The 14,936-nt window shown below is 40.7% G+C and overlaps 1 protein-coding gene across 1 annotated transcript in view; it reads left to right on the forward strand.

Moving 5' to 3' along the window:
• PIKFYVE (phosphoinositide kinase, FYVE finger containing) overlaps positions 1 to 14,936 on the forward strand; it is a 62,690-nt gene that overhangs the window by 2,650 nt on the left and 45,104 nt on the right. The window contains exons 3-6 of the mRNA XM_010282926.1: positions 6,651 to 6,769; positions 9,569 to 9,740; positions 10,469 to 10,676; positions 13,096 to 13,185. Coding sequence (XP_010281228.1) covers positions 6,651 to 6,769; positions 9,569 to 9,740; positions 10,469 to 10,676; positions 13,096 to 13,185 — 589 coding nt within the window. The remainder of the gene's footprint in view (positions 1 to 6,650; positions 6,770 to 9,568; positions 9,741 to 10,468; positions 10,677 to 13,095; positions 13,186 to 14,936) is intronic.

Genomic DNA, 14,936 nt, shown 5'->3' on the forward strand with positions numbered 1-14,936 from the left:
CCCCAAGTTTTGCATTGAGCAAACTGCTAAGCTGGGTAAAAATCCTGTGCAAGACAGTATTCCCAAGAGTATGGTACCTAGTACAAACAAATCTGATCTTAAATCTTCTTAATGCATATGGGATTTTTAGAAAGGTATGTAGTTTTGGTAACCAGGCAAAAGTCCAGTGCAAATAACTAGGAATTTCATCTCTCTAAGTCATTTACATGCTGTCTTAGTTGAACACATTCGTCATCTTCCTCCTTGCCCTCTAGTACTATTTGTGCTGTTCAGTTGTACCTGTCACAAACAAGCCAATTAAGGCTTGTTTGTTTGGTTTTTTCTAAAGCTTTTTCTCAAATGCCCCAAGTCCAGCAGTATGCTCTTGGCTGATTTGCCAATTTACTCTACTTCGTTCTTAGTTAGATCTTGTAAATGACTTGGAAATTAGCTGGGGATTACAAGTCAGAGACCTTTAAGTGAGGTAGGTTGTTCATTACTCAGAAGGCAGAAATAATCTTGCTGTTTGACTTCCACTGGGAGTAGCAGCCAGGGAAATGAGACGTAGTCCAACATGTGGGGAAGGAACTGTTGCTGCATTATTCCAACTCCTTTTCAGGACCTCCATTCATGCCCCTGGGTTTGGACAGAAGTACGCTTAGGAAAATGTGATGATGAATCAGCCTGGAAAGCAGTAAAGTTAGACCAAGCAGGAACTGCTGGCTTTTTGAAGAGATTTCTGTGATATTGGGTGCCGAGTGGCCTGATTCACTGTTGAGTGTCTCCCCCTAAATAATCTGAGTGCTGTAACAAACTTGAACTCTGTAATGCAAGTAAAAGTATACTGGATTGATGAGGAAGTTTCAAGGGAGTTTTTCAGGTCATCTCACTGTATTTGAAGAGGGGAAAAATACTTGAATCTTTCCTCTCCTCTCTCAATATCTCAGGTATTGATTTTTTTTTTTTTTGAAGCAAACAAGAAAATGAATTTTCATGCCTTCTTTTGTCTTAAAAGGTGCTGACTAATCAGGTCTTTGAGGATTTCTGAACATTGAACAGATGCTGGGCTGCACAAATAATCTTAGAAATTATTCTCATATCTAAAGAATGAAAAGTATGAAAAGAAGTGATGTGATTTGCATAAACACCTAGATTGATAGGTCAGTTCACCCGCTCAGTTCAGTGACAGTGAAATGTCTAATCTAGTTGAGTTGTCTTGCAACCTTGTATCTGCAGGCCTGTAAACATCTCTCTAGGCTTGGCCCTTACTCAGATACTTCGTAACATGGGCAGGTGTAGGCAGGAAAATACTTACGTCCTTCACAAAGGTCTTTTTAGCCTACTTGAGTTTAAATAAGGTGCCAGGCTTAAGCAAACTGAAAGGAATAAATAAATAAAAGGCTGCTGGTGCCTCAAAACAGCGATGGAATGAAATTGCTTCTGAAGATGCTGACTCCCACCCCTCATCTGTCCGTTAGCTTGCACTGTTTGCACAGCAGATATTCTCATTGCGCAGGGACTGTGCTGGCTGACAACTGCAAGTGCAGAACAACGTGAAGGGGTAGCGGCTTTTGTAGGAAACTGTCCAGCATCAAATATGTAGGATTTCAGTTGTGTGCTTCCCTTCAGGACCGCATACATGAGAATATTATAATAGCTTTTTACTGGCTTTTGTGAAAATAGGAGAAGCTGCTGGAAGCCTGGCTTATACCAGAGATGCTTTGTAGGTTGTACAGCTGAAGAACCAGTGCTGAGACTCTGCATTGACTTCTGCGGCACTTCTCTCCAAGAGAAGTAACTTCTCTTGTGTAATCTGTTGCATCCTCATGTGCTGAAGTAGGGTGCTGGGGAGCTGGTGTCACTTCTATAGAGACAGTGGGCCCAGCTGGCTGTATTGGGCTGCATGTATCTGTGTGCTGTCAGCTGAGTGCTTCCAAAGTGCTGGATTGAATCAAAATAGTCTCATACTGAGATAATGTCACAGCTTGCAAATCCAGTTTAAGGAGAACTAGAAGTACTGACCGATTGGAGACAGAGTGTTGGTAGTAAAAGCGCTTCTAGCTTGTTACCCCATCATGCAGGATAATGCTGCTAATGCTAGAGAACTGTAGCATGCTGCCAGTAATAGGGAATGGCAAAGGAGCTTAGCAGGAGTCAGGAAAGGCCAACGATCATATGAGGGAGAAGAAGGCCTGAGGAAAGTGTGTGGCGGTTACTGAGAATCACACAGAACGTGACTTATTACCAGAGCATCTTTTCTATTGAAAAATGTTTTGGAAAACAAAAACGCGTGTTGTAAAATGAAGTTAAGGACAGTTTTCATACTTTTCATGTCACTGCGTTGTGTGGCAGTGTCTTGAGGAAGATGCGATATTTGAACTGTGATAGTGAGCTTGAATATGAAACGACATGCTTTGGCAGACCAAATAACTAGAAAACAATTAATGTTGATTTGTATTAGCAAAACTGTGGTATCTGTGGTGGGGGTATTTGTTTATTGTTAAAACTGAAGCACTCTGTTCTACTTCTTCTGTTAGTGTATGGTCAGCTCTCTTCCTGTAAACTGAAACTAGTTGCTAAGTCGCAACCAAGTAGTTCTTGTAGTGTTTTTGACTTGTCATTCACTGTAGAAATGAATGCTAAAATATACAAGGTCATGAAAGAAACTCTGGAAAAATATATTTCAGTGATTCGGTAGTTGTGGATGCAGAACAATTGCACGACTTGCTGAGCAAATCTTTCTGTGGCCTGAACTCATTAGAGTGTGCTAATCATAGCTGGAATGGCATTGCAGGTTCCTCCCCAGTGATCATGGTTCAGGTGGGGAGAGCAGGAAAAAGAGGAGAAAAGCATTTCAGAGAATGTATAGGTTTTGCCAAGGATCAGCAGCCATGAATACGTGTAGGAAGGATAAGGATTACTGTTGAAATATGAGGACTTTTTTTTTTTTTTAGCTGTAGGAGTTAATTTTTAGCTTAAGAAGGTTACATAGGTTAGAAATAAGTCAGATTGGAAATTTAGATGCGGTTCCTTTGGTATATTGAGGCTTGGTTCAGTTAATATGTGGGTGGGAAGGGAATGGATATGGAAGACACAATTGCTGCATAAAGTGCTAGTCCCAAAAAGATGTGTTTCACACTCGTGTTGGTGTGTTACATTGAAGGGCTGAGATGCAGCTGTCTTTTGTTTATTAAATGCACAATAATATCAAGTGAAAAATGACTGTCTCTTATGAGTGTTTGGCTAGGCAACAAGCGTAAATGGATGAAGATATGGTAGAGTTGTGGACTGAGAAAGTATAAGGACTCTGTGTATCAAAACCACGAGGAAGCTGTCTTCACTTCCTACAGTTGTTTTTGTGCTGGTTGGACAATGTCAAGTAAAAGTTTGTGGAGCTTATCTGGTTGCCATAATAGATTAAATTGCACTTAAATAAAGTTTAATTTTATTTAAAAAAACTGATTTCTTGTGTGTAGTTTTAATTGTGGCTGGTGATGTATGTGGTTTTTTGTTTGGTTGTTTTTTTTTTTGGGGGGGGGTGTTTGTGTGGTTGGTTGGTTGGTTGGTTTTAGGTGTTTTGGGGTTTTTTTAGTAGCATATACTGAGTTTGCCGCTTCAGGAGCACTAGAAAGGCTTACCAGTACTTAGATGTGTAAGTGTGGTCAACCTTCTTGGCATCAAATCAAAAGTAAATAGGAAATTGTTTCAGAAGTGCAACTGATGGCAGTTAGGATGATGATGTGGACAAAGCAAGAAAAATACTCTTATAATTTCAGTGTTTGTGGAAGGGAGCATGACTTTTGCAGATTTAATGGTGAAATAAGGAAATACAGTTACAATGCTGAAAACATATACATCTGTAAATAATGTGTGCATTAACTGAGAAAATGGCTATGGTATTTATAGTAATGGAATTTGGATCAGGATTAAGTGTTAACCTAAGATTGATAAATGTGAGTTCTTTTATATAGATGGTGTTTTAGATACAGTGTGTCCTGTATTGCAGGAACTATAACTTCGTACGTTCTTGCTATACAGCTTATTGTCCTCCAGAAAGGGAAAAATCACATGACTGAAAAGGAAAAGGACCAGCTGAATTTTAATCCAAAAATTGGTCAGCTTTGCTAGTGCAAACAGGTTAGCCATGCACTCCTACTGCGGATGGCCTGCTTTTTCTAATGTAGATGACATCCTTTTGACATTGTTTTGTGTAACATAGAAAAGGGCATTTAACAAGAGAACCAGTGTGGAGTTCCTCAGTGCTGTGTATGTTCCTCAGTTCATACTTTGAAAATCACTTGCCTGACAAGATTTATAGCTAGTTAGGCAGGAGGCCTGATAGTAATTTTTTGAATTGGAAGCAACATTCCTGGAAAGAAGATTCTCTTGAATTCAGAAGCTACAGCAGGTAAGTTGAGGAAGTAAATGCAGCATAGATCTTGTGATAGAAGTAAGGAGGAGCCAAAGGTTTCTATGGTATTATCAGTGTTTTCTTGAAATGTTAAAGTTCCTTTAATCACCCTAAAATACTTAACTTGATACTGTACGAAAGTGTATTTGTTGGACTTTTAAAAAAATATCATCCAAGTGGCTAGCCACAGAACTGGGTTTTAGCCCTCTGGAATCTCTTTAAAATCATCTCCTGTTGTGGATTCTTTGGTGTACATAGGTCATTAAGCAGCTATATATGTGGGCTGATTAACTAAAAACATCTACTAAGAACCTCAAGAGGAGGTATGGAATCTCAGAATTTTAATAATGATTACTCTAAGGGTTTTGATCTGTGCACAAAAGCAGCAGCCTAGTTGTTACTGTACTGCAACAGTTAACATGCTTCTGCTAGTGCTATCAGCATTCCTGCTGACATAAGTGATATCTAAAGCAGAAAACAGAAAGCAGCCATGTCTGTTCTTCCTGTACTAGGAGGAATGAACATAAAATGCTAGTCAGATGGAGAGCAATGAAGCTGGTAAGAAACTTTAAACTATTCAGAAAAGTTGTTGATGTAGAAAAGTGACTCTGAAAATGTTTAAATGTTCTGGTAAATACAGCACTGCGTTTGCAGATCTTTCTGGAGAGAAGGATCCTATTTGTAACTTGTACGGCAATGCTTCAAAGTAATCTAGCATTTTACAGGAAAGAAATTAACTGTGTTACCTTTTTATTCAGGAGTCTTTGCTGTAGTTAATCAAGAATGACTGTACAAGTTCTCAACAACTTGGCTTTTTTCTTAGCAAAAAAACAAAACCAAAAGAACTCAGAAAGGTGAACTTCTGGATGCATTTTATTCTGAGTTACTGTTTTTAATAGAAACTGATCAGTTGAGTCCTGAGACTTGCTGTAGTCATTTATAAATAAGTTCAGGTTAAGGCATTGACTTATAGCAGTCCTAGAATGAATATGAATATTGTTGCAGCCATTTTGTAAGTATTAATATCCTAGAGGGCATTCTAAAATAAGATTTCAATGCTTTCTAAAAGACTATTACAAGGTTCATATAGCAGGTTGAAAATCACTTCTTTAAAAGATGTTTTCATTCCCTCAGTAAGTTTGCAGATGACACCAAGTTGGGTGGGAGTGTTGATCTGCTGGAGGGTAGGAGGGCTCTGCAGAGGGATCTGGACAGGCTGGATTGATGGGCTGAGATCAGTTGTATAAGGTTTAATAAGGCCAAGTGCTGGGTCCTGCACTTCAGTCACAACAACCCCATGTAACGCTACAGGCTTGGGTAGAATTGGCTGGAGAGCTGCCCGGCAGAAAAAGAACCTGGGGGTGCTGGTCGGCAGCCAGCTAAACATGAGCCAGCTGTGGGCCCAGGTGGCCAAGAAGGCCAAGAGCATCCTGGCCTGTATCAGAAATAGTATAGCCAGCAGGAGCAGGGAAGTGATTGTGCCCCCGTACTTGACACTGGTGAGGCCGCACCTTGAATCCTGTGTTCAGTTTTGGACTCCTCCCTACAAGAAGGACATGGAGTTGCTGGAGCGTGTCCAGAGAAGGGCAACGAAGCTGGTGAGGGGTCTGGAGCACAAGTCTTATGAGGAGCGGCTGAGGGACCTGGGGTTGTTCAGTCTGGAGAAGAGGAGGCTGAAGGGAGACCTCATCGCTCCCTACAGTTACCTGAAAGGGGCTTGTGGCGAGGTGGGTGTTGGTCTCTTCTCCCAAGTAACCAGCGATAGAACGAGAGGAAATGGCCTCAAGTTGTGGCAGGGGAGGTTTAGACTAGATATTATGAAAAATTTCTTTGAGAGAGTGGTCAAGCATTGGAACAGGCTTCCCAGGGAGGTGGTGGAGTCTCCATCTCTGGAAGTGTTCAAAAAACGTGTGGACATGGCAGTTCAGGGTATGATTTATTGGGTGTGGTGGTGTTGGGTTGATGGTTGGACTTGATGATCTTAAAGGTCTTTTCCAACCTTAATGATTCTGTGATTTTCAGAGAACTTAAATTGGCTCTTGTAAACACAGAGGCTGGTATTTAAAATGTCAAAGCAAGCTACCTGGCACCAGAAGCTCCTTTTGATGGAGAAGAGTGCAAGGGCAAGAAGTGATACATGCTGTAACTTTGTAAAGTGCATACATATGTGAACATTCCTCTCTCTAATGGAGTTTTGTGTTGTGATGTAAATGTTGATGTGTCATGGAAGAAATGAATACTACTCTCCCTTGCCTTCCAGACAATCGAAGGAAAGTAGAACCACCTCTTGGAGGTCACGATCCTCGAACAGCAGTTCAGTTAAGAAGCCTCAGCACCGTTCTAAAGCGCCTCAAAGAAATTATGGAGGGGAAGAGCCAGGTACTACTTCTGAGGGATTTGTAAGCCAAACTATTTGGGAACTGAACTGTTTACTGCGCTTCTCCGAGCTTCATTTTTAGATACATCACGGGGATTTTTTCAGATGTTTGAAGGATGAGTGAATAAACTAAAGAATCATTGTGTGAGTGCAGGGGAAACAATTTAAGTTGACACTGACTTTTGACATGTCAAACGGCTGTCATATTGTGGGAGTGAAACACTGCAGTTGCTCAGCTTCTTGAACTTGAACCAGATGCTCTCATTTTAGACTCCTTCACTTCTGTATTACCTTATCTTGTATTACCTGGTGGTTTTCTTCCTCAAAGGCTAACCATGGGCAGGTGAAACACATTGACTGTCACAAATAGTAATGAGAATTCTGAGGATGAATTAAATCCGCTACTTACTGTGGTAATGACTGGTTAGCAATATTTGCTTGAAAGGCTTGTCCTGTTAATCAGTTTTGATTCAGCTGGATGATGGTGCTACGGACTTGCTAATTTCACCTCCCTCTGCTATGTTGGACCATGCCTTTAAGAGGAGGATCTAGTTAAGAAAAGAAGCCATAACTATTTATAAGTGCTGATATAAATATGTGTGTCTGGGAGCAAGGCACGAACATGCAAAAGCACATTTAATTGAACTGAATGAAGAAGAAAAAGGCTTTTGTCTTGGTAGCTTTTACAGGTAGACTTTGAGTAAACTCACTTAGCTTCTGGTGCTATCCTGCTTGTAGGAGTAAATTTGCTTTAGTAGAAAGGGTGATATATTTTGAGGGTGAAACAACAGCCTTTCATTGCAGTAAGCAGGGCATTGAGTGTGGCCCCTACTAATATTTCAGTTTGTGGCACCTTCTGAAGGCCCTGGAGATTTTCAGACCTCTTTGAAGCTATTGAAGGAGTAAATGCTCAAACAGACAACATGCAGCAATAAACGAATATGGCTAGATCTTTCTCTGAAAGCAGTATGTTAGTTGTCAGCATGCTGACTTCTGTACAAATGGTAATGCATCACTCCCCTTGAAAGCAGTCATGTCTTATTTCAGTTATTCCAGGCAACAATTGTGGACTTGGTCAGTCTCTGCAGGAGAGCACTTTACTACTGTAGAAAGCATGTGTCATATCCTGGAAGGTGCTGCTCTAAGCAACCTCTACTGCTAACAGGGGCCAGACTTCTGTTCTGAACCCTTCCTTGTAGGCTGTTCTTGTCATGAGTGTTGGCTTTGACTGAGCAAGGCTGAGAGCTGGAAGGTGTCACCAGCAATGGCTGGGTTTCTAAACACCCAGTCGTGTGCAAGTGGGGCAGATGTGCATGTGGGAGAGATGGTGGGCAGAGGCACTGCTGCTTGGAACAGCCACTCACTATGTGGTAGAACGAGAGACGTGGATTATCATGCAGAACTGCAGCAAAATCTGTTAATTGGCATCCCTTGCAGCTTTGCAACAGTTCCTTGGTGAAGCTCTTCACTGCATCTTTCCCTGCTTGAAGCTTAGTATTAACCTTAAAAATTTCTAGAGTCTTTTGAACACTAGACTGCCTTGAGCAGCCTTCGACTTCTTTCTGTATGAGTTTTCTTGGGTGAGGACAGCATAAAATGGTTGTTTTGTTGATCATAGCTGTTTTAGTCTCAAAATCGGTCTAGCAGCTATGTTAAATTTCACTTAGTGAACGTCCAAAATTAAACCCCAATTCAGGGCATGCTTTTTTTAAGTTATGTGAAAATTAGTGTACAGATCACCTTTCTTCTCTGTGGTTTCTCTCTTCTTGGATTGTTTTGAGAAAATCCTTGCAGCATTTCTCTTCCTAAGAAAAACCCAGAGTATTCAGTCCCTCTGAAAAGGCTCATTGCCAGAACTGAACTCTAGCAAAGAGTGTTTCACAGTCAGAGCTATCATGTGACTATTAGCAGTTGTCTCCATCCATGGTAATTGTAGCTGGTGTGCTCAGAATCATAATTGAGAGATTTATCTTGGTCTATTTATAGCTACACCACCAAATGGATGTTTTAACTCTTCGTTTTCAAGTCTTAAAATCAAGACAAAAATTCACGTGGCTGCTGTAAATCAGTGTATGTCCTTCTCTGCTGAATGTGTATTCCACAGTTGTCTTCACATAGCATTTAACCTGGAGTTTTGAAAGAATCTGGGACACAGGCTTTTACAACTGTTTACTGAGGTTTTGAAGAATTTGATCATATAACAAATCTTTTTACATGTATCTATAATCCTTTCAAAGTACATCCCAGTATTAGCTGTTGAAATTATCTTTCTGTATGGATAATACCTGATAGCTTGATTTACCCCTGGATACTAGCTTCAACTAACGTGTGTGGGGTTTTGTGTATGTGGGTTTTTGTTTTTTTTTTTTAAACTGTGCTAGTTGAGGGTCTGTCATGTGCTAGGGGCAAATGAGAGGGAAGAGCAATCAGTACTTCATATGTTTGTTTCTTCTTGACCTTGATCTGCAGCTCATGATAGTTTTTTATCTGCTTTGTTTCCATCTTGGATCAAGAAGGCAAAGCCTTACTAGATTTAGATCCCTTCCAACCCAAACTATTCTATGATTTATTCTCACAGTTAAGAACTCTCAGCCTTCTGGCTCCCTGTAAAAGCACAAGAAAAATCCTTTCTGTGCATGTGTGTGCTTATACACAAGAGTTTGCACGTGCGCACACACACACACTTACTCATGAATACAGGGAATTGTCCTTTTCGTGTGCACAGTCTACAAAGCAATTGTGAATCTAAACATGCTTTTTTGTTTACAAAAAAAGTTTTTCTCCGCTGCTTTCCCTTGTAGGACAGTGACTTGAAACAGTACTGGATGCCTGACAGCCAGTGCAAAGAATGCTATGACTGCAGTGAGAAATTCACCACCTTCCGGCGGAGGCACCACTGTCGGCTTTGTGGGCAGATCTTCTGTAGTCGATGCTGCAATCAGGAAATCCCTGGAAAATTCATGGGCTACACGGGTAGGGTTTATCTGTTGAGAAGCAGAACATTCTCTGTGTGCTCAGCTGTGTTCGGACCACTGCATTTTAGATTCTGGCATCTGCTAGACAATGCTGTACAGGTCTCTGGTGGGCTTAGAAATAAGCATAAAGAATCATGGGACCTAATTCTACTAATTTATTCATGAACAGTGGTGGATTATGCCATCCTTGCTTATTTTTACCAACACTATGTCTATGATGACAAAACAAATATGGCCACTATTTAACTAGGATGTTCACTACAAAAGGTGTGCTCAAGTGAAAGCTGCTCTTACTAATAGTAGCTTTAAAATCTAATGAACCACATGTTCTAATTGAGGATGAGGGAAACTCTTTCAAATACCAGTTACCAAACTCTAGACATCTCCTGATGAAGGTAATGATTTCCAGACATCAGTTGGTATGTTATATCTGACTGGCAGTTGTTGTACCTTGATTTCAGTGTGCACATGCGCTCTGTCTCCCTGCCTCCTCAACCTATCTCTCTCCTACTGATCACGTGTTATGCATCATTTGCTTGGAGAAATTCCCTGAGTGTATAATTATCTGGGGTTTTGCTGTTTAAGGGAATATGAGAACTAGACTTGAACATGCAAAGAGGTTTTGAAACAGGAAATCCTTATTTGCCCACCACTACACACCTCTGATCCTGTAGGAACAGAGTACTATTTGTTCCCACTTACACTCTCTGGTTCCCCTTTCCATAGGGGATCTACGAGCCTGCACTTACTGCCGCAAAATAGCCTTAAGCTATGCACACTCCACAGACAGTAACTCCATTGGAGAAGACTTAAATGCTCTGTCAGATTCTGCGTGTTCTGTCTCAGTGCTGGATCCTGGCGAGCCACGCACACCAGTTGGGAGCCGTAAAGCTAGCCGCAACATCTTTCTGGAGGAGGATCTAACCTGGCAAAGGTAAAGTGAATGGCTTCATGCTGAGCTCCAGAATCTTAACTATGTTTCCAGACTGACAGCTGCCTAGCCAAAATCTGGTGGTTTCCATCTAGGAAATTTAGAAGTATATCTCCTGTAAAAAGAACGTAATCCTGTGCTTGCTTCTAATATTCTTCTCTTCAAGTTGAAATGTGGAAACTTTTCTAGTGGAGTTTTAAATTATTTGCAGTTCTTCTTTTAACCTATTCAATCAGTGATTCTATACCAGTGACAGAACAGGCTTTTAGCTTCAGAGTTTGAAAAGACACAACCAAAAAACATCCGTTCTAACCACCAGTGTGTTGAGAGACAAATCAATGTAACACTGATGCTTTAACTGTCAGGTTTTGGATTGAGTGAGAGAATATGAGGGATGTTTTCTGTGTAAATAAGAGTGAAGTGTTTAAACTGAAGTGGGTTGAAAGGACAGCTATAAAGGTTCTCTGATCTCCTTTCAAAGTGAGTTTCTTATTGGTTTCAAATGAGGGGATCTTTATTTTTGGAAGATGAATAAAAGAACACCGTACTTCTCAAGTGGTACGCAAGTTTATTTCTGAGGCACTTGATTCAATTTAATGTGGGGGAAGGAAGAAATAATCAGATGTGCTGTTTGTGCTCATTTCCCTGAAAACAGAAGAACAGGCAGGAGTGAAACTACTGAGGAGATTTTGCGTCAGACTTTCTTCAACTGAGGGATAGTGTTAGTGACATGTGCCTCTCTCAGCAGATACCTTCTAGTGATTCTGATAGTATCAAAAGAAAAACCTCAAAAACAATGGTTTTCAGAAAATGCCCTGACTCTTGCTTAGCATGTCGCTTTTCAGAGTATGGTGCTCCTGTATGGAAGCAGTTAAATAAAGGAAGGTACTTCTGGTTTAATGTCATGGTCATCTAAAGCACTAATGTTGCAATTCTTGGGATAAATACTACAAAATTTTGAATTAGAGAATAAGTATGTGTGCTTGGAATGCTTCTCTTCAGGTGTACAAAATAATAGAAGGTATCATTAGTTCTGTCTTCTGATGTGTTATTAGTATCTTCAGTATGGAAATTCTACAGCCTGTAGACATGAACACGTACAGACAGTGTTTATATATTTTTGGGCAGCTTGTAGCACTGGAGAAAAATTCTGCCTATCCTTGAAAGGCTGATAGCTCTTTTTCTACTAGAATGCTTAGTCTTGTTGGGAGACACTGAGTAAACATGGACTGCTTTTGTGTGTGAGGGGGAGACAGATTGAGATTAGGTACTTTATTGTTACTTTAGGAGGATTAAAATTTTCTTCAGTACTTGTTGCTCTTAAAATGTAAAACTTTGCAGTGGGCTACAGTGCCTTTTTTTTTTTTTTTCCCCTCAATACTGCATTTGGTAAATTTCTGATTGACTTTCAAAGGCTTAAACTCAAGACACTGAACTTAAATGCCACCACAGTGGAAAGTGGCAACTCACAGCTTTGTAATGGAAGCAAGGTATTTTTTCTAATATGTGGCTTCTGTGTGAGAAGTAATTTGCTTCAGAAGAAAACCTGGGAGTTGAATCTCTTCCCAAAATAATGTGTCTGAGATAAGGCTCTTGCATCTTCTGCTGTCATGCTGCAAAGCAGTGAGAAAAGCAGTTAAGAGAGTGATGCTGTATTTACTTGTCTGACGTTGTTCGGCCCTTTGAGTAGTTGGAACATAAAGGTATGGCCTCCTACTTTTAACTAAATTGAAGGGCCGTGTCCTTTAAAAGTGAAGAAGTAGTGTACTCTTGGTGAGTACAGCTACTCAGGCAAAGTTATATTGTCTACATTTTCTCATGAAGAGCATTTATTGTGCTAGTAACATGTCTACATCCCAGAGCACAGCCAGTATGGCTGTATCAGTTGGAGTGCAGTGGCTTATATCTGATACAGTTTTGCCAGTAGGAATTACATTGGTGTACGAACATCTGCTCTCCTTCCTCCTGGGGTGGAAGAAAGTGGCGGGCAATGGTGATGGTGATCAGGTTGAACAGTTACAAAAGATTGTCAGGCTACCTTGGTAAAAGCTGTCTAGCAATAGCTACAGATATTGGATTGCAAAGATGATGTGTTGGGGAGATGGAAGGCAATGCCTCTACCTCCAAAGCATGGAATAGCAGCCTGTAAGGAAGAAGGCACAAAGGCAGGATAATACGAGAAGTGGGAAGAGGCTGTATTGGCCAAGGCTTGAGTCTGAAGGAAGAAGATTTGAGCACCGTCCTCCAGATATCATTGGCCTAGAGATGGGGAAACATTTCCCTATTGCCTCATTGATTTAATAATTATGGGTGTGAATGAGATGTAACATTATAATTAACTGTATTTTAATTCCAGCTGTTCTGATGGCGCTGCATGTGGCAAATCTCTCAAACATCTGTAACATGCTCCTTTTCCTTGCAGTTTGATTCACCCGGACTCTTCAACTACGACGTTGTCTGCACGCCTTGGGCCTGTCCAGGAGGATGCAGGGAAATCGCCAGCTAGGAACAGGTGAACTAATCATATCTGAGTATTTTCTGTTCTAGATGCACTCCTAGCACACTCTTCACTGTAAAGCCTGTATTTTGGGGCTTGGTTTTACTGAGCATGCTGTTTCATGTCTAAAATGGGATACCCCATTACCCATATGGTAAGGAAAGACCATTTCTGTACATATTCGTATTAATAAACATATTACCTTTGAGGAACTTGTAGTTTGCTGCTGAGTCAGTCAAGTAGAGGTGGTGATAAAGAGGACAGAAAGGGAAAGAAGTGGCTAAGAACGGTAGAGTTCTGAGGAAGCTGAAGGAAAGGGAGTAACAGAGACTTGATAATGGGAGGCAAAGGCTGAGGTCATGGACGAGCAGAGGTGTAGTTTTTGGTCGTTTGGTTTGTGGGTTTTTTTGTTCCTTCTGCCCCCATTCTGCTCCCTCTGCTCTCCCATTAAGTATAATCCTGTTTAAGTTACCAGGCTTCCTTAGGCTAAAATCCCATCATAGGTCTTTATGCAAGAGTGCTGGAATGAACTTGGAAATGTTCATGGGAGCTTTAGTATAAGTTGTGAACACTTGATCTTTAATCCCACTAAATAGGCTGGTATTAGAAGAACAAGTAATTTCCACTTCACAGTGTTTCTGCTATGGTTCTGGTTACATACTTCCATTATGTTTAAATTGGGGAAATAAAGATGAGGCAGGGATATGAGGAACAGAGCAAAGATAATTCACATTCCAGTGTTGGAGTCAAGAGATGTTCAGAAACTTCTTTGCATTGGTGTTCATGCGAATGCAAAATGTTTAGCAATTTTGAGAGATCTGGCAGGACTGGTGAAGACTAGGGAACTCAGCTGAGGAGGATGCTGGGTGTGCCTTTTGGGGAATGGACTGCTTGGAGTCTTTATCTTCTGTGTGATGGGGACAGGAGAAGATGCACATTGACTGTACAGCTGAGAACCAAAGATCTCACCTAGGGGGAGTAAAATACTAGTGAATAAACTAGTACCAAAAATCAATTCTGGTCAAACATGGCAAGGAGTCCAGAGTTAAAAGTTCAATGCTAAATAACTGCAGTGACGTCAAGAAATGTTGGAAACCTTGAGGATGATCTCCTACTTCGCGTTTGAATTGATGTTGTCTGTTTTAAAAGACCTTTGCTCTTTGCTCACACATGCAGTAGTAGGAGGGTTCTAAGCTGGACCTGGCAGGCCCAAACTGGCTATTCATAGCCTTACCATAGTTCTTACTTGTCTGGACTCATGTTTGAGAAGTAATGATGAAGTATAACCTCTCTCTGTTAAAATTCTGAACCTGTGGAAACAAAGCTATTGGCTTTGGGCTAAGCAATGCTAGCAGCTGTAGATGTTTCTTTGATGCAAGTTTGACCATGCCTCTTTCTAGATGAGATGAAGCAAAAATGATGCAGGTTGACTGCATTTAGATGCAGGTAGCAGAAGTTACTTAGTATTATTTGTTTTCCCTGTGGGTGGGGGAATGTGTTTGTTTTTTTCTTTTTTTCTCAGACTGATTATTTATGGGCAAAAAACAGCACAACAATCAGATGTTGCAAGCAGAGGGATTCGAACTTCTCCTTTGCAGGTCCTTCTAAAGGACAGGGATTTTCATTGCAAAATCTCCCCCTCTGTTTTTAGAAAAAGGTAAATACAGTAAAGTCCCAGATGTAGTTGGTGATGATAGACACAGATACGAACTCCGACTGTTCTAACTCATGCTTAATGTCCTTTTACACAAATTAAAAATTCCTGC

The sequence above is a fragment of the Phaethon lepturus genome, unplaced genomic scaffold (genome assembly GCF_000687285.1).
Source record: "Phaethon lepturus isolate BGI_N335 unplaced genomic scaffold, ASM68728v1 scaffold25492, whole genome shotgun sequence".
Taxonomy (NCBI): domain Eukaryota; kingdom Metazoa; phylum Chordata; class Aves; order Phaethontiformes; family Phaethontidae; genus Phaethon; species Phaethon lepturus.